We start from the raw sequence: 18,922 nt of genomic DNA, 5'->3' as shown, positions 1-18,922 counted from the left end.
GCTGCTGGCACCTTCCTGCCACTGCCGAATCCCTGCTGCTCGGGCCGGCACCACCAATCCGTCCGACTTGCCTGGACAGTCTAGTCACTGTCGCCCGAGGGAAGCTTTCCAGACACTGGGCACTCCTGGATCCCAAACCAAATGAGGAGGCAGCAGGGCCACACTCGGGATGGAAAAGCCTAGTCAGGCCTGGTGTCCCTGGGCCCAGACACCCATCTCCCGCCCAGGCACCCTGACTGAGATTCAATGTCCTTCTGTCTGGGTGGTTCTGGCTTGACATCAGACTGGGGACCGTGACTTCGGACGCTCGGGGCGGGGTTCTGAGGGTCATTAAATGGAATCACAGACAGAAGAACCCAGCACATGAGAGGCGCTTGTCTCGTTTTGGGACCCCCAGAAGCAGGCCCTGGGACAGGGATCACACGCAGGTTTTATCTGGGGGTGCTGGGGGTGCTGGGGACAGTGGCAGGGAGCGGGACAGTGAGACAGGGAAGAGAAGCAGCCAATTCTTGAGCAGGTCACCACTGTGGGCAGAACTGTGACATGGTCTTGGGTGTCCTGGCTCACGCTGCAAATGTATTTCTTACCGTAATTTGTGATCCAAAAAGCGTGACAGCCACTGCCCTTGGTCCTCCCATGCCCTGATGGGGTCTACTCCCACGCTGCCCCCCACCCTCTTAAAAGCCAGCTTACAGTTTACAAAACATCGTCCCTTTGAGCGTCACAAAATGATGGACCCATTTCACAGATGAGAAGATTGAGACTGACTGAGCCTCCATGGCTTGTCTGGGGTCCCGCACCCTGGGAGGGAGGGTGCCAGGCGGCTCCTTGGCAGAGTTGCCCAACAGGCTGTCCTCTTTGTCCCTGGGTCCCTGAAGCCGAGCTCAACACCATAGCCCCCATCATTTCCAACTTCTTCCTGTGCTCCTATGCCCTCATCAACTTCAGCTGCTTCCACGCCTCCATCACCAACTCGCCCGGTAAGCAAGCCCTTCGCCCGCTGCACGAGGGGGCACCTAGGGGCGGGGGCACTGGGGGTGGGCGGGAGTGGAAGGCACAGGTGGGGGTGGGTGGCTCCATGTCTCCTCTCAAACTGAAACCGATTAAAGGGAACATTCATATGACAATAACAGCAGCTGTTCTCTTTCAAACACTGCATTTTCCATGGGTTAATATGCTGTCTACAGTCTGTAGAGGATTCTCTAGTCCCTCTGTCACCAATTTTATAGAAATTAGGAATCTGATTCCTCAGACAGGGAAGAGAATTGCCCAAGGTCGCAGCTGGGGCTGTCACATACGGTGTTGCAGGTTGCACACTGCACAGCTCTGGGGAGTGCCATCCATACCATAGATATCACAGATTCATGGTGAAAAACTCCTGGCAGATGGCAGTGAAGGGTCTTGAGGAAGCCGGGCGTGGTGGCGTGCATCTGTAGTCCCAGCTACTTGGGAGGCTGAGGCAGGAGGATCGCTGCAGCCCAGGAGTTTGAGGCTGCAGTGAGCTATGATGATGCCACCGCACTCCAGCCTGGGCGACAGGGTGAGACCCTGTCTCTAAAAAAAAAAAAGAACCTCAAGGAAAAAGACTTTTTTTTAACTAGCCCCAAATTGCCAATGTCCATTACCAGGCCACCCTTTATGTAGGCCTCAATGTGCATGGTGTCCCTGTCACTAGTGGCAGTGGCAGCCCTGGTGTGTCCTGCGGGCGTGGAGCTAGGCAGAGTCATGTCCTTCCCCCTCCATCTCGCCCCAGCACTGTTGCTGACGTGGGACGTCCCGTATTTGGCCACAGCTGGACGTTTCCTGCTTGGTGTAGGCTGTGGCCTCGGGGACGTGGCAGGGAGTCGGGCCGTGGTCCTCTCCGGAGCCTCCAGGCCCAGCCCCGGGAGGGACCCCTTGGGCCCACTGCCGCCCAGCCCTGCCCGGCAGCTCTGGCCCAGGAGCAGGTTCCCGAGTGCCAGCCGCGCCCCCTGACCCGTGCTGCCGGCCCAGGGTGGAGACCCTCGTTCCGGTACTACAGCAAGTGGGCGGCGCTGTTCGGGGCGGTGGTCTCCGTGGTCATCATGTTCCTGCTCACCTGGTGGGCGGCCCTCATCGCCGTCGGCGTCGTGCTCTTCCTGCTGCTCTACGTGATCTACAAGAAGCCAGGTGTGTCTCCGCTGCGGGGCTCGGCCGGCCCCCCGAAGGGGTGCGCCCGCTCAGCGCCCACCCCTGGGCGCCTGCACCCGGGAGTTCCCTGCCCGAAGGACGCCCAGTCGGCTTCCGGGGCCCGCACCTCTTCCCCAGCCCGTCCTGGGAGAGGGCCCCTCTGGGGTGCACGCCTGGGCCTCGGGGCTGCTGCTGGAGGGCAGGGGGCCCGGCAGGACAGCGAGAAGCAGGACTCCAAGGAGGCCCAGAATTCTGAATCTGAACCTGGGCTTCCAGGGCCATCGCGAAGGTCTGTGTGACAAGGGGATTTTGCAGAGCTCGATATCTTGACATACAACTTTTAAACATGCAGCCATCCGGTCTGGGTGTGGGCGCGGGCTGTCCGCCCCCAGGTGCCCAGCACCCAGAGAAGGCCGGCCTCCCCTACTCCTGCCCTCTGCGTGTCTGGGCTCCTCGGGGGAGTCCTGATCCTGCTCTCACCCCCTCCAGAGGTAAACTGGGGCTCCTCGGTGCAGGCCGGCTCCTACAACCTGGCCCTCAGCCACGCCGTGGGCCTCAACGAGGTGGAAGACCACATCAAGAACTACCGGTGAGCAGAGCTCCGGGGGCCCCTGGGCTGGCCCTGCCCCTGCCCCGGGCAGACCCAGGGTGGGCGCAGCCCCCACTCAGGGGGGAAACCAAGGTGGAGGAGACCCGCCCAGCCATCAGGTAGAGCCAAGCAAGTCAAGGGACCTCTCTGTGCCTCAGTTTCCACAGTGGAACACGCTCTGTTGTCTGGGCAGTTTGCTGTTATAATTCCCACTGTGACAATCCCTTGAGACCGATGGGGATAAACCTCCCCCGGGTGCTCTTCAAAGCTGACTCCCCCCTTTGGCGAGGAGAATACACACCTGCCGCCCCTTCCCACCAGGTGTGACAAAGATAATTGGGAAATACCTGTCATGTGAGCCAGGTACTTGCAAAGCGCCTCACACAGCCTCACAACGCTCTAAGGTCCAGGAAATTGCTAACCCCAGTCCCCAACGAGGACACTGGGGCACAGAGAGGTTAAGTAACTGGCCCCAGGTCACACAGCTGGTGAACTGCCGGTTAAGTCTGGCTCTGATTGACCTAGTAATGGCCTTTGACCACAAGCCAGTGCTGCCTGTCGACACACAGGCTGAGTCACTTGCCCAGGTAATATGGTGGCTTTATCAGTGACGGGCTTCCTTACGGCCAGTCTTTATTCTTCCCACCACCATGCTGGGCCGGGCAGGGCAGGGAGGAGCACCAGGTGGCGAGTTTGGTGGCTTGAGCAGGAAGGACAAGGGAGACCCGGTGTGGCAGCCACCAAAGGAGGTGGGAGGTGCCTTCAGCATCCAGACCCCTGTGGACTCTCCGGTGATGGCTCACGCCCTTGTCTCTCCCCCTCAGCCCCCAGTGCCTGGTGCTCACGGGGCCCCCCAACTTCCGCCCGGCCCTGGTGGACTTTGTGGGCACCTTCACCCGGAGCCTCAGCCTCATGATCTGCGGCCATGTGCTCATCGTGAGTGTCCCCTGGGGGCGGAGCAGGGTGGTACGCAGGGGCAGCGGCCTGATGCAGGTCCCCTCTCGGGGCAGAGTGGGGACCCAGCTCCGTCCCCTTCCTGGCCCTCTCCCCACCACCCTGCCTCTTGCCCGGTTCCTCTTCTCCCTCTTCCCCCTTCCCTTCCTCCCCCTTCCCTTCCTCCCCCTTCCCTTCCTCCCCCTTCCCTTCCTCCTCCTCTTTCCCTCCCTCAACTCTGCAAAGGAAAACTCGGACCTCTAGGTGCTGCTGGGCCCATGCGGCAGCCCCAGGGCAGGAGAGGGGCTGAATCTAGGCCGGAGGGTAAAGGCAGCCCCCGATGTCACCTGCCCTGCCACCCACAGGGACCCCACCGGCAGAGGATGCCTGAGCTCCGGCTCATCGCCAGCGGGCACACCAAGTGGCTGAACAAGAGGAAGATCAAGGCCTTCTACTCGGATGTCACCGCGGAGGGCCTCCGCAGCGGCGCCCAGATGCTGATGCAGGTGCCCTGGGCTCGGGGCCTCCCGACAGGGCTCGCTACTTGGTGTGACACCGTGGGAGGCAGAAAGCCCTGGGGGTCGCGTTGAAGCCCCCTCTTTCCCGTGACCCAGATGTGCCGATTCAGGGCACTTTCTCCGAGTGCCCGGGACCCGGGAAACTGACTCGGAGGGCCGTGCGACCTCGGCCAGTTCTTGTTTTTATCTTTTAAAGATACAATTTGCATACACTAAAGTAAAACGCATTAAAGGTATGGTTTGACAAATGTTTACATACAGAGACACCACCCAGTGGTGTATGGCCACCCCTCGGATCGAGATCTAGAATGTTCCACTGGACAATTCATTTTACTACTCAGTTTTCTCACGTGTTAACTGAGTTTTCTCATATGTTCTGAGTCAACATATGAGAATCCTTTTCAATAGTTTTAAATGTGTCTCAAAGTTAGAAAAAACTATCTGGGGTCTCTTTTTGGGGTTATGGACATGTTTGGCAGTAGAGGTGACGGTGTTGTGAACCTACTAAACATAGCAGATGTACTAAATGCCACTGAAGTGTGCACTTTAAAATGATTAACTTTGCTGTGTGAATTTTGCCCCCCATTTTTTTTTAATTTTAACGTAAAAAAGAGATAAATACAAAAGCTGTATGTATTAGATGACGCAGGAATACCCTAAGCTTGACATCCAAATTCAAGTGTCTTAGCAGGAGCTGGGAGTAGGACAGTCTGGTCCTTGGCCCAGGCTTGGAGAAGCCACAGGGGACGACTGTGGGTGACCGGGGGGCTGTGTCTCCTGAGCCCCCGCAGTGTTGGGTGGGGGGTGGCTGGAGCTGAGAGAAGCCCCCCTAGTCACAGAACAGAGCCCCCACGGGCCGTGACCGATGGTGGCACTGTCCCTCTGCCTGTCCCCTCACCTCGCCCCACCCTCCCGGCAGGCTGCTGGTCTTGGGAGAATGAAGCCCAACATCCTGGTGGTCGGGTTCAAGAAGAACTGGCAGTCGGCTCACCCAGCCACGGTGGAAGACTACATTGGCATCCTCCAGTGAGCGCGGCACAGGGGCACAAGCTGGGATCTGCTGATTTGGGCCACTGGGGTTTGCTGGGCCTTGGGAGGGGGGAGGGAGGCAGTAGGTGCTAAAAGAAGCTGAGTGCACTTGTTCAAAGCTGGGGAGAAACAGGCTGAGGCCGCCCCACCCTGACCTATGGGTCACGGACTCCAAAGTCGGCAGGGATCGGGCACGTAACACCGAGAATGACGTGGGTCAGGTGTGAGACAATAAGGAGCAGTGGGGACTGTGGTAACCTGCAAAGAGCAGCTGCTACTTGGCTCTAGCCTGCTGTGCCTGTGCAGAAATGTAGGCCCGCTGTTGCCAGATAGTTTAATTTTTCAAAGTAGCTGAAAATGTGGGTTTTAGGTGAAAACCTTGTGCCCCCCCGTGGGCTTTGGAGGGCCCACAAGTAGTCCGCTCCAGAGCCACTAAGGTGGTGGCACTGAGGACTGAACTCCCTGGGGATTTCAGGGTTGAGTCTAAGCCCTGTCTCCTTCAGCTCTTGCTGTGCAAGGTCCCGAGAGTGCCTGCCGGGGTAGCTTCCTACACGGATGTTGCAGGGAGAGGCAGTGTGCAGTGTCGCTAAGGAACTCGAGGCTGAGGGTTGGGGCCTGGGGCCTGCTGCCAGGTCTGCTGTGGCCCAGAGCAGCTGTTTCCGCCGCCTCTAACACAGTGACACCAGGAGCCGTTGCGATACCTCCTCTCTAGGCTCCCTCCTTCACAGCGTGCAGTCCTGGAAGGTCCCTGTCCCAGGGACGTGTGATTAAAGGTGTTCAGAGAGGGAAATGGGCTCATACCCTTACGGTGGGCTCTTGCGCTCTGTGTCAGTCAAGAAGGAAATACACTTTTGGGGCAGGAATCTTCTAGACATGCCATAGAGATGGCCTACTGCATGAGGGAGGCCGTGGCTGTGTGCATGTCTTTCTTTAGGTTCACAGTCTCAGCTGTGTCATTCTAATCCCAGCCAGTCACTCCCTTAGTTGTGTGGTCACAGGCAAGTTACTCCCCAAAACTCAGTTTTCGCATCTGTAAAATGGGAGACAATGATTACTATCCCCACCTCTGCGGGCAGAGTTGTGAGGATTAGCCAATGTACCGGGAGAACAGGGCTTGACTTGGTTTCCCCCAAATACAGAGTCCAAAGACCATAGAGCTGGAGGAGTCCTGGGGGGGCTCTCCAGTTCTGCCTGCATGTTATACAGATGGGGAAACTGAGGCCCAGAGAAGAGAAACGGTATGGTAGGAGGCAGGGCTAACTCTGGACATCCGGTCTCCTGGGAGCCAGGTCACCCCTGGGGGGCGCCGGGGAGAAGCGAAACCCACCTCCTGTCTTTGCAGTGACGCCTTTGACTTCAACTACGGGGTGTGTGTCATGAGGATGCGCGAGGGGCTCAACGTCTCGGAGGTGATGCAGGCGCACAGTGAGTACGCGCCCTGCCTGCTCAGCACCTGTCAAAAACCAGAACAGGACCCCAGAAGGTTCTAGAACCCAATTTATTAAAAGCGTGGCAGGAAGCGAGGGAAAAACTAGTAAGGAATAAAAGGTCACAGACTCATAGAAAGTCAGCCCTCGATGGCCCCTTAGAACCTATGATGTTTCCGAGTGGAGAACCAGGGCCCAGAAAGGGGAAGTGACCATCATAGTTCAAGGTCAAGCTCGCAGCTGGGAGCAGAGCCAGGACTAGAACTCAGAGCTCCCCGAATCATAATCAGGGGATAAAAGGGTCCAGCAGAGAGGAAACAGGGAGAGGGGACAGGAGATGCTTACATAAAGCCGCCGAGTGTGAAAACACACAACGGCAGCGGAAACGGGACGTTTGGTCTGGACGACTGTCTCTGGGCACCGCGTACGGCTGTGTTTACGTCTTACAGTCGTGTGTGGCCACGCAGACTCTGAATTGGGACTATTTAGGGGTGTGAAAGAAATGGCACATATATGACAAAAACTGGGGAGCCCGGGGGGCTGGAATCTACGTGCCTTGCAGCAGGGGCCAGGTCTACTCTGTGCCGGGGGCGTGCCTGGCACGGTGCGGCGGGACAGTAAATATTTACGCCACCACTACTCCCAGAGTAGCAAATATTTACTACGGGCCTGACTGATGCTCTCTGAGCACTCTGGGTACAGCAGGGACCAAAGCGAAGTCTCTGTCCTCGGAGCTGACATTCCAGTGGGAAAGGCAGACGCTTAGGTAGACCCATGAGTCGTCTCAGATCGTGGTCATGGTCTAAGGGTACGAACGCGGGGAGTGGGGACAGGAAAGGCCTCTCCGAGGAGGGGGCCTTTCGCTGAGAGTGCCAGGGCCGGGCCACCCACCGCCAGGGCCCCGGTGGGGAAGAGCTCAGCCTGCTTTGGGCGCGGGAAGGCAGCCCAGTGGGGCTGGGGCGTGGGGGGCCAGGACAGGCGGCAGGTCAGAGGGAGGCTGCCCCGGAGCGGGGTGGGGGGGCCGTGGAGGCCAGGCAGCAGCCGGGCCCTTCTTCCCAGTGTTAGGGGAGCCCCCGCCAAGGAGAGCCTGTGAACAAGGCTGCCCCCGTCTTTTGCAGTTAACCCTGTGTTTGACCCGGCAGAGGACGGCAAGGAAGCCAGTGCCAACGGAGCCAGGCCCTCTGTCTCTGGAGCATGTCGGTCCCCCACTCAGAGGCCCAGGGCACCATCTCCCCGTGGGGCAGCTAGCTAGTGGCTGGTCACCTAGGAATGTGGTCGAGGGCAGCCAGTGTTTGCATGTGACAGTGGCACCCGAGTAATGGGGGTTGGGTAATAGCAGAGGCTCGGCCTGTGTCAGAGATCGCAGGGCCTGGTGGGGAACTCAGGGTGAGGGCGTCATGGGGACCCACGCGGAGGGCTCTGGGGCCTGTGTTCTGCCCCCTCCCAGGCCCCTCTGGCCATGCTCGCTTGTTCCGGGCAGGGAGCACTGGGAAGGGGTTCTGCTTCCTCCTCTCCCACTGGTGCCCTGGGGGACAGGGGACCTGCGGTGCAGGGCTCTGTGCGGGGCACAGGGGGGTGACGAAGAGAGCAGAAAGTGCTCCCTACCGACAGGACGGGCGGCCTTAGGGGCTCCCCCCACTCCCATGCCCCCCAGCGTCCCGGGAGGGAGGAACTGGGGGCAAGTCAGGTCCACGTCCCAGCACCGTGTGGCCCTGGCCCAGCTCCAGGTCCCCTGCCCGGGAGCCCGAGTGTCAGGAAAGGCATTAGCGGTGCCCTGGCCAGGCCTGCCTAGGTGCGAGCCTGCAGCACAGTGCTCTTGGCCCGGGGGACGGATGGTGACCTGCCTGTCCCCTCCTGCAGCGGCCCCCAAGGCCCTGGTGCAGGAGGAGCAGGCCAGCACCGTCTTCCAGGCCGAGCAGGGCAAGAAGACCGTCGACATCTACTGGCTCTTCGACGACGGAGGTCAGTGCCCGGCTGGCCAGGGGTCGTCCCTCCATCCTCCGCCTGCTTGGCCTGCCCTTCCTGCCTGCTCTCGTCCAGGCCTCCGGGGGGACCCAGAGCCCAGCAAAGGGGACAGGGACCCCTGGGCCCACCACTGAGCTCGGGGGAGCCTGGCTGAGCCCCTCTCCTGGGCCTCCTGTTTTTTGGTGGTAAAATGCGGAGCTTTAAGGGAGGAGCTGAGGTCAGCATGAGCTGGAACCTTCCGACTGGACAGCCCTGAGGTGGTCACAGGCACATGACATAAAGGGGGAGACAGGCCAGGGCACAGGAAGGCTGCAGGAAGCATTTTTCTTTAAAACAGGACTGTCCACTTCATTGTTCCTACCTTTGATAGAGTCACAGGTGGACAGAAAATGTCTCGCTCCAATAGAACGTGGTCCAATTTTCAGTCTTCGAGAACTGCCAGCGACCTAGATTTTCATGTGCGACACCCCAGTTGTTAGATGCCAGTTTGTTTATTTAAACACATGGCCCAGGCCCAACAAACCTGGCCCCACGGAGCACCACACAAAACCTGGGTCTAGGCAGGTGTGTTCGTTACACAGATGGGTAAACTGAGGTGCAGAGACAGGAAGGGGCTTGCTACCAGGAGAGGGGCCGGGACCCCGCATCCTGCTCTGTTCCAAGAGTTTCTGTCTTGACCCCTGGGACCCTCCCTGCCAGGCCTCACCCTCCTCATCCCCTACCTCCTCGGCCGCAAGAAGAGGTGGAGCAAATGCAAGATGCGCGTGTTTGTCGGGGGCCAGATCAACAGGATGGACCAGGAGAGGAAGGCGTAAGTGGGGGGACAGCACAGGGCCTTTGGCGTATTAAGCCGTTGCCATCCGGCTTCATACTCTGCGTTCTGTGCTGAGTTCTTGCGTGTTGTTTTCTCGGGCACTCCATAAGTTCCTTGGCTCAACTTTCCTATCCCTCAGACCTTCACTACTCAAAGTGCGGTCTGTGACCAGTAGCGTCGCGTCCCCTGGGGGTTGGTTAGCAATGGAGACTCGCAGGCCCCAGCTGAATTAGAATCCGCACAGTAACAAGACCCCAGCAGATGCGTAGACACGTTACGGTGCAGTGGTACAGAAATGGTCGCCAGATAGGTGGGAGACACTGGTCAGTTATTTTCCCACGTCACTCGTCGTCATCGACATACTGGATCTGTATTTTTGTGCATTGTCTGCCCCACCCCCGTGTTAGAATGGCGACCCCACGAGGGCAGGGTTTGACCTGTTTTGCTCACTGCTGTGTATTCAGCAGGCACTCAGTAAAAACGAGTTGAATGAATATTTGCAGTTTACAAAAGCTCCGTCTGTCCTCCAGGATCATTTCCCTGCTGAGCAAGTTCCGACTGGGATTCCACGAAGTCCACATCCTGCCCGACATCAACCAGAAGCCGCGGGCTGAGCAGTGAGTTCTCTGTGGCGGGGGTTCCAGGCAGAAGCACCAGCTGTGTCCCCCACGGTCCCCTCTGCCCGCGTCCCCCTTTCTCCCTGGTGAGCCCAGAGCGGGGGCTGCCCCCCAGCCCCACCTAGGCGGGGCTCACGGAAAGAAAGAAGAGTCACTGTGTACAGCATTTATTTTTGCATTTGTGTTTCTGCTCCCCGCCCTGCTGGTCTTTTGCATATCAGAGCTCTGGTCTTTGCCAGAAATACGCCTGGCCTTGGAGACTGATGAATGTTCACATTCATGCCTTTCTTGGATCAGGTGGTTTTTAAGCTCTTTCTGGTGCAGGTTGTGGCTGTTCTGCCACTTGAGCCAAAATTTCATCATAAGGGACCCCCCCACCCCCACCGTCCGGGGGTCCAGAGAGCCTCTGGCTTTGTACTCACGAGCTCAGCCTGCTTGTACTCACGAAGGCCGATCTTACCCACGAAGGTGACGCTGGTTCAGTATTCTGAGACCTTGCTGTGCGTCAGGAGACCCTGAAGGGCTTGTGAAGACACAGCTTTCTGGGTCTCACCCCCAAGATTCTGATGCAGTAGGTCTGGGGTGGGGCCTGGGAACCTGCATGTCTAACAAGCTCTCAGGTGATGCCGTGCTGCTGGCCCAGGCACCCCACTTTGGGAACCCCCGTCTGATGGCCCACCCAGGTAAAGTGCTTAGCGCAGCGCCCAGCCCAGAGTCAGTGTTCAGTGAATACTGGACTTGTGGCCTCTGCCTCCTCATGGCTTCTGAGCGCTCTCTGCATCCCGGCCTTCCCCCGCCCTGCCCGCTCCACTACAAACCGCCGTCTTCTCCAGGTGTGGCTGCCTGATTTCAGTTCCTGTAGAAGGGACTGCACCTGGCCCGGCTTGTACCTTCCTGCCAGGCCAGGGTGGAGGTTACTGTGCAGCCTATTTCTTGGCTAACTTTGGTGCCGTTGACCACAGCCAGAGGTGGCAGAGTCATGTACCCAGAACCCAGGGTCAGAGAGCACAGCTTCTACAGGGACTGTGGCAGGGCACGTCCCTTCCCAGGGGATGAGGGGACCACTGGGCAAGGCAGCTGCTGCCCCTGCTGTTATGTTAACATGTTGGTGCTGGGAGTGGGGAAAATGTTGAGTGGGGGCCACACATGGGGGCTCACATCTGTAATCCCAGCACTTTGGGAGGCCGAGGTGGGAGGATCACTTGAGGCTGGGAGTTCAAGACCAGCCTGGGCAACATAGCCAGACCCCATCTCTACAAAAAAAAAATTTTTAAAGACGAAAAAAATGTTGAGTGATCTGGGCAATAGCTTCCTTTCTCCCTCCATGCAATGGCAAGTGCAAAGAGTTTCAGCAAAGCCCCGTGCGAAGTTGTAGCAAGGACCAATCGTGGGGTCAGAGGGGATCATTTGCTTTCTAAATGATACAGCTTCATATTCTTAAAATATGAGATTTACAAACAGGATTTGCATTATGTCAATTAGTCTGCACGAGGTTTTCCAGGCCTCTCTCTCCTCAGTGAATTAAGTTTCCTCCTGAAACCTCCTAGCCCTGACGTCTCCCTAATCTCCCCCAGCTGTGAGCTGCACGGGGAAGGAAACCAAGATGAGGGGAAAGAACTGTTTAATAGTGATGGATACGCTGCCTGCCATTTGCAGGGGCCGTGCTAGCACTGCAGGGGCGGAGATGAGAAATTTGCAGCCCTGCCCTCCGCGCACAAGGGCAGGCTGGAGGAGGCCAAGGGCAGTCAGAATGCTGCAGAGACCAACCAGGGGGCCAAAGAGAATAGGGTGATCGGGGTTGGTGGAGGAGCAAAGCTTTGATGAACAGAGAACGCTGGGGGAAGAACTTCCGGGTGGAGGGGACAGTGGCAGTAAATTACAGACCCCCCTGAGCCCCTCTTATCTTTAAAATCCCCTTCCCCCAGCCTTCAGCTGCCTCCAGCTCCTGGACCACTCCTTTCCTCCCTTGCACAGCCCAACCCCAGAGACATTTGTGTTCCTCGTCACCCCTTCCTCCTGCCTTCGTCCCCCAGCTCGTGCCAGTCTGGCTCCACCCCTGCTGCCCCTCTGTCTGGGACCACCATGGCCAGTGTCATCAGTGACCTCCACATCCCCCGATTCACAGAGCCCGCTTCTGTCCTCACCTGTCCCCACCTCTCAGCTGTGCTCAACACAGGGGTCCTCCCACCTCCATGGTCCTTCTGCTGGGTGGTCCTGTGCTGGCTCTTCCCCCTTTACGTGACTTGCACTGTCGGCACCCTTGGGGTGTGGCCCAAGACCCTCTTCCCTTCTCTCCCTTTACTCTGCCCCAGGTGAGCTCAGCCATCCCTGTGGCTTCAGATGGTGTCAGCTGAACGCTGACCGGCCCTGACTCTCTCTCTGTAATGACGCAAGTCAGATTGCCCAGAACCCCCCAGCAGCTTCCTGTCTCACTCAGGGCAGGTGACAAAGGCCTGTCCGACCAGCCCTCCCTGCCTGTCTGTCCTCACCACCTCCCTCTCTCCCTGGAGCTCTCCTTGCTCCAGCCACGCGGGCTGCTTCGCGGCCCCTCACCCAGGCCAAACCCGCTTCCGCCTCAGGGCCTTTGCACATTCCTCCTCTGTGCTCCAGCACCCCTGCCCCGTGCACAGCCGGCCTCGGCAGGACAGATGTCCGTCAGTCCCAGACAGGCCCTCCCCACCCTTGTTATTCTCTGTTTGTAGCTACACAAAACGTTCTCTCCATATTTATTTGCCTATTGCTCATAGCCCAGCAGACCGTGAGCTCCGTGGGGACGGTGGGGAGGGGGCACAGTCTGATTCGTTCCTTGTTGTGTAACCCAGAGCCTGGCACAGAACCATGCTCAGTGAACACCTGCTGAACGGGCGGGCGGGCAGAGGGGGGGTCAAAGCCACTTCGATGTACATGGCAGCGTCCCGTGGGCTTCACCCTGAAACGCAAGTCCCGTGACACCCACCTCCAGCCCCTCCACGACCTGCTTCCGGGAGCCGGGGGGTGGGGGCGTCTCACCTGGCCTCACCTGCTCTCTCATCCTCAGCACCAAGCGGTTTGAGGACATGATCGCACCCTTCCGCCTGAATGATGGCTTCAAGGACGAGGCCACCGTCACAGAGATGAGGCGCGACTGCCCCTGGAAGATCTCAGATGAGGAGATTAACAAGAACAGAGTCAAGGTGCAGGGGAGGGTCGGGCCCTGCGGGAGGGGGTGGGGGTCAAGGTGCCCACTGGGGCAGGACTGCGTGTCCCGTGTGTCCCCTTGACCCTCAGCCCTGCCTTCCCCTCCCTGCCCCGAGCCCTCCTCAAGCCATAGATGCCCAGGCTGGAGGGCAACCCAGCTGTGGAACTCAACGCTGTGCTGGTGTGACAGCCTGGTCCTCCTGCCGCCTTGAGTGTCCCCAGCAGTCCTTCTCCCCCTCCCGCCCCATTCCTGTGTGCCTGGTGGCAGGGATTTGCGAGATGCGTGGTGAGGGTGGAGGTGTAGTTTGTCCTGTGGCCAACAAAGCCACCTGGCCCAGACACGGCCCAGAGCCACCCTGCCCCCTTCCTAGATGGCCCCTGCAGGACCCTCAGGGCTGAGAGAGGGGCGTGTGAGTGCGTACACGTGGGGATGATGTGTCAGCACTGCTTAAAAGGACTGTGTGGCCCATCAAGGTGGGCCAGCACCAGGAGGGCTGGGGACAGGGCCGGACCTCAGGGCTCGGGGCAGGGACAGGGACAGGCATCAGGGCTCCTCCCAGTGGTTCTCCGCGAGGTAGTGTTGCCCCCAGGAGCACTTGGCAACCTCTGGAGACATTTCTGGTTGTCACAGCCAGGTGTAGGGGGTGCTGTCATGTAGCAAGCAGAGGCATGGGTGGCTGCTGAGTGTCCTGCCATGCAGGGGACACTTCCCACAACAAAGGGCCATCTGTCCAGAATGTCAACAGTGCGAGGCTGAGAATCCTGGGTCTAGGTTAACTCCCTTGCCCTCAGTTTCCCGGTCTCTAGAATGGGGTGTGCATTCACCATTAGACCTGAGTATCAACCATCCATGAATAATTTGGAGAGAGACCCCCGGCGCAGCCCCACGCAAGCTTTGGGGAATTCATTGATCTGTCGGCCCGAGCTCCTGCCCCAGAGGCTCACTGGGAAATGCTGGATAGCGCCTGGTGTCCACAGGAGGCTCCCGTGCTCTGTCGGAGAGGACTGGAACCTTCCATCCGTGCTCTGAGTCCACTTGTCTTTGCCGTGTGCCGGGCCCCGCGCCTGCCGCTTCCGCACTGGTCATCTCGGCGGATCCTCCCCGAGCCCCTGGGGGTATCATCAGGCATTGCACGGACAGGACAGTGGCTCGCTCAGGTTCTCCCTGCTAGGAAATGTCAGGGCCGATTCGGACCCAGTGAAGTGTCCCCTCTTCCCTCCACCCCGCTGGGGACGGTGACGAAGTCAGGCGAGTCGGCCCGGGAGGAATTCTTGCCGGAGGTGAACTTGGTGCTTGATTACCGCGGGGTCTCCTTCCTCCCTGGAGGTGGGAATGTCCGTAATAATTTAGGGGGAATGATTCACATATCCAGTTGGAAACATTAAAAGAAGCCCGAGGACTTGGCAAGGAGTCGAGGGCTCTTGAGGCCGTGGGGAGTGACCGCTTGCCTTTCCCGCCCCAGTCCCTGCGGCAGGTGAGGCTGAACGAGATCCTGCTGGACTACTCCCGGGACGCCGCCCTGGTCGTCATGTGAGTAGCGCCTGGCCGGCAGGGGACGGGTCTGTCGGAGGTCAGGAGTCTGGGTCCGGGAAGGGGCTTGGCAGGTGGGCACCGCTGAGGACCCGAGCTCTCCCCTGGGAGGCAGAAGGGCCCCAAACTCCTGTAGACACAGTCAACACAGCCCTGGCGGCGTCTCCTCCCATGGCCAGGCCTGCGTGTGCCCCACGGCTGAGCGCCAGCTGGCAGAGGTGTGGGGCTGCGTGCGTCCCCAGCTTTGGTGATCCCCTCTGGCCACTGCTTTCTCCTGTGGGCCGCCTTTTCCTGCCCAACTCCTCATGGCAAAGGGGGACCCAGCTCATTCCAGAAGGAAATCGATTCCTGGTTGCTCAGGGACCGTCTAGCCCTCTGGGCATCGGCCATCCCCAAATGATGTTGGTGCCAAGGCTGCGTGACTGAGACGGGGCCTGTCCAAGCCCGGCTGTTCCTATGGAGCCCTGTTAAGTTCTGAGCCACCCACAGTGGGTGTCAGCCAGGGCTGAGCAAGCAGAAGATAGGGTGGGAGGGGACAGTGGCACAGAAGGGGTCTCAGTGTGGCTGTGCTCTCTCAGAGTCCAGTAGGGAGAACACAGTCAGCCCAGCCGAGCCCTCTGAGTCCTCAGCTCAGCTGGGAAGGGCCTTTCTTACACTCCCTGGGAGCCACCAGCCTCGAATCCCGCAGGGCAGCCAAGAAGCCTGCTGAACCTGTTTTCTCATACCCTGAATCCAGGACTGACCGCACAATTTGCAGAGCCTGGGATAAAATGGAAACATGGGGCCCCTTGTTCACAAATGATTAAGAAGGTCAAGACGTGGTCCTCCTTTTCAAAGCAGTCTCCTTACATTCTGGTGTGGGATGTATTGAATTCATTTTCTTAGAATCTCATGGTGGTGGGAAGAAGGAAAGGGCAGCGGCGGGACACAGTCGATCACAGGTGGTAACTGTCATAGAGGACATGGCCCACGCTGTCTCTCAGTGTTCACGCAGTTGAACGTTTCCACAAACCTGCAAAACGCCTTCTGCCCTGGGGAGCAAGCACAGATAGGGCACTGCGAGCAAGCTTGCACCTCTCTGCAGAGAAGGCCCCAAGCCTGGCGCCACACCCCGATCCTGGAGTGTGTATGCGGATACCCCATTCCCAGACCTGCCACCGTCTGACCTGGACTGCAGATGCCAGGACGTAAGGACGGGGATTTTGTGGGAAGGGACCTCAGACCACGCTGCCCACGGAGGGTGATAAAAGCAACTAAAACCCTATTTTTCCAGCACTTCGGTTGCTCAACTACTGTACAAGTTGCACAAATCCCCACTGTTGTATCTGCAATACCCTCTTTCGAGAGAGTGCCGGCAACGTCCCTTTTAGGCTTTGTAAGTCCCCCTTTGAGGAGATCAAAATGGCCCATAGGTTCAAGCAGATAAATAGATAAAGCCTGAGGACACCCTCCCCCAAGGAGTGCCGAATGGTCGCAGCTAAGCAGCCAGTCTGGACACCTGGCCCGGGGGTCTCTGCACGTCCAGTCTCGTCTAAAGAGGTTCACGAGGGTTCAGGAGGCGCCAGCATCACCTACCCTTCCCTGGCAGGACAGAGTGAAATGTTTGCTTCCAGTTTGGTCAGCAGAAAGTGGCCCAGGCCGTGCGAGACATGCTCAGACAACACTCAAATGATACTCCCCACACTCGAGTGGAGTTTAGGAATTAATCCATTCAGGCTGCTATATCAAAATACCATACACCAGGCGGCTTAGAAACCGCAGAAATGTATTTCTCACAGTTCTGGAGGCCGAGAAGGCCACGATCAAAGCACCAGCAAATTCAGTGTCTAGTGAGCACCCGGTTTCTGGGTCACACCCGGACTTCTCGCCGTGTCCTCGCTTGGCAGAAGGAGCCAGGCGGTTCTCTGGGGCCCCTTTTATAGGAGCCCCAATCCCATCCATGAGAGCTCCATGACCTTGTCACCTCCCAAAGGCCCCACCTCCTAATACTGTCATCCTGAAGGTAACATTAAGTTTAATTTTGGGGGGACGTGAATATCAGACCATTGCAAATGGTTGTGATTTACCAAGTTTTTGTTCCTCCCGGTCTCTTCGTATGTGTCAGTACACGGCAGCACATACAGATTCCTAACGACTCCTGACATCCTACGCAGCGTGGGAATCATTCTTGTCAGCAGATTAGCATAAGAGCACAGAAGTCTGACAGCAGACCGTTGCTAATCCTTTCCGGGGACTAGGCACTTCCCATGCCCCAGATGCCACCCATGCCAGCGTGTGCTTTTCCTGAAGGATGACTTGCTCTGTGTGTTCATTTCTCCGACAGTGATATAACTCACAGTGTAGTCAACTGGGAGGAACACTCGCAACACTTTCCTGTGTGACGTAAACAAGGCATTTAAAAAAAAGTGTCAAGATGGTGACAGCAGAGCGTTAGACCAAGCATGGGACCCTTCTGAGCACAAGGCCCCGTGCAACTGTGCAGAGTGCACACCCAGGAAGCTGGCTCTGCCCAGAACGATGCTTCCTGGGGCTTTAGGGACATAAGTTTTTTGTACATAGAAAGTGCTCTGTGCTTCCTTGGTGTGAGAACTGGGATGAGGCAAGGGGCTGGGTTTATCTCCAAGCCTCTGGCCAATACCTAGCAGAAAATGTTCCTCGGGCAGCATTGCTAGGGTGGGGTCAGGGTCAGACAGTGGACGTGGCTGCATCCTGGGGTAGCTGCCCAGACTTTTCCCTGCCTGTGGCACCTGCCGTGTGCGCGTGGGTGTGCCAAACCCTGGCTTGATGAGTGCCACCGCTGTTCAGAGAAGCAGGCTTGCATTTTGTCTTTGCTATTAGCCCACTGTTTGGCCTTAAGTAACTGCATGTCCCTCTAGCCTCAGTTTCCCTAATTATAAAAAGAAAAGTTTAACGAAAGTATTTCCAAGATTCACACTAATGTGCTGTGATTCTAAGTTTATTTGCCATTAAAATGAGTCAGTCTCTCAGGCCACAAGATGAAGAATTTCATCCTGGGAGGTGACCACCTGTTGACATTTCTCCCTTCCCACCCCTAACCCCTACCCCCAGCCCCTGACCTCATAGGCAAAACCAATCCCCCACCCACCAGCCTTTGTGGGATTAGCTGATACAAGCAATGATTAGTCCAGTCGCCTTAGAGAAGACGCCTGCCCACGTCCCACCCCACACCAGCAGCTACAGCTGTTGCCCAGAGGGCCCGGCTGCTGGGCCAGCTCCCCTGGGAGGCCAGAGCAGCCGCGTCTCTGCACAGCTGATCTGCCATTTGGACACATGCCCGCGAACCACCAGGGGAATGTGGAAAATGCAAATTCTTCAGTTCCTCCCAGATCCGGGTTTGGGGTGGAGCCCAGGAACCTGCATTCCCCAGAAATTTGGAGGGAGGAAAAAATCTCCCAAGCCTTGGTGAAATAACAAAATCATATAGTCTAGCATTTCAGAGAGCACATTTGAACCATTTTCTACAGCCGGTTTGAGGCAGCGCCTGGGGGGTTGCTGTCTACTAATCAGCAGGTTATCTGCCTAAGGGCCCCTGCTTGAGCTCGGATACCCCTGATAAGCCCGGCTTGTAAACAGCCCCACGGCCCTTGACTAGACTAACAACCTGTTCCTCTTGGGTCCAAACACCTCCTTTTTCTATAAAGACTCCCTCCTCAAAGCTAAATAGTCCTAATCAACGTGGCATCTAACTGATTGGACCTCTGTGATACTCAAGGCATTGAGCTGTATAAATTTTCAAAACTCTACAAGTCCCCATTTTAGAGACGAGGAAACAGCCTCAGAGGAGTGAAGCTACTTGGCCAGAATCCCACAGGTGGGAAGTGGGGACTGGATCTCGAGGTCTGACTCCGGTTCTGGAGCTAGCAGGGCTATCGTTCCACATCTAGGTTAGGCCCAAGGCTGCCTTTCTTTGTGGCTAAGAGATGCGGTTCTGAACACAAAGATCCTCTGTTCTGGTGCGGCTCATTTCTGCAGATTAGCAGCTTAAGGGGCGCATAGCCTGTGAGCGGCAACAGAATGCGTCACTGATTGGCGCGGGGGTGGGTTGAAGGGCAGGTGGACAGGCTTTGTTGGGGGAGGAAACCTCATGCTGAAGCCTGAAAGTCCACGGCAGGAGTGGCGGGTGTCCCCTGCCCTGAAAATGCAGCCACCAGTT

The 18,922-nt window shown here is 57.7% G+C and overlaps 1 protein-coding gene across 5 annotated transcripts in view; it reads left to right on the top strand.

The window, feature by feature from the left end:
• Nucleotides 1–18,922, top strand: part of SLC12A3 (solute carrier family 12 member 3) — a 31,981-nt gene that overhangs the window by 10,516 nt on the left and 2,543 nt on the right. For 2 of the 5 annotated variants that reach the window (XM_045533681.1, XM_045533680.1), the window contains exons 13-25: nt 879–980; nt 1,993–2,148; nt 2,638–2,737; nt 3,562–3,673; nt 4,036–4,176; nt 5,108–5,214; nt 6,560–6,642; nt 7,763–7,840; nt 8,505–8,606; nt 9,309–9,420; nt 9,954–10,040; nt 13,078–13,213; nt 14,681–14,748. In XM_045533681.1, coding sequence (XP_045389637.1) covers nt 879–980; nt 1,993–2,148; nt 2,638–2,737; nt 3,562–3,673; nt 4,036–4,176; nt 5,108–5,214; nt 6,560–6,642; nt 7,763–7,840; nt 8,505–8,606; nt 9,309–9,420; nt 9,954–10,040; nt 13,078–13,213; nt 14,681–14,748 — 1,384 coding nt within the window. Of the gene's footprint in view, nt 1–878; nt 981–1,992; nt 2,149–2,637; nt 2,738–3,561; nt 3,674–4,035; nt 4,177–5,107; nt 5,215–6,559; nt 6,643–7,762; nt 7,841–8,504; nt 8,607–8,979; nt 9,154–9,308; nt 9,421–9,953; nt 10,041–13,077; nt 13,214–14,680; nt 14,749–18,922 lie in introns of those variants that run through there. The other 3 variants (XM_045533678.1, XM_045533677.1, XM_045533679.1) reach the window with 2 other exon arrangements.

The sequence above is a fragment of the Lemur catta genome, chromosome 20, assembly GCF_020740605.2.
Source record: "Lemur catta isolate mLemCat1 chromosome 20, mLemCat1.pri, whole genome shotgun sequence".
Classification (NCBI taxonomy): Eukaryota; Metazoa; Chordata; class Mammalia; order Primates; family Lemuridae; genus Lemur; species Lemur catta.
This window is presented reverse-complemented; position numbering and strand designations above follow the sequence as displayed.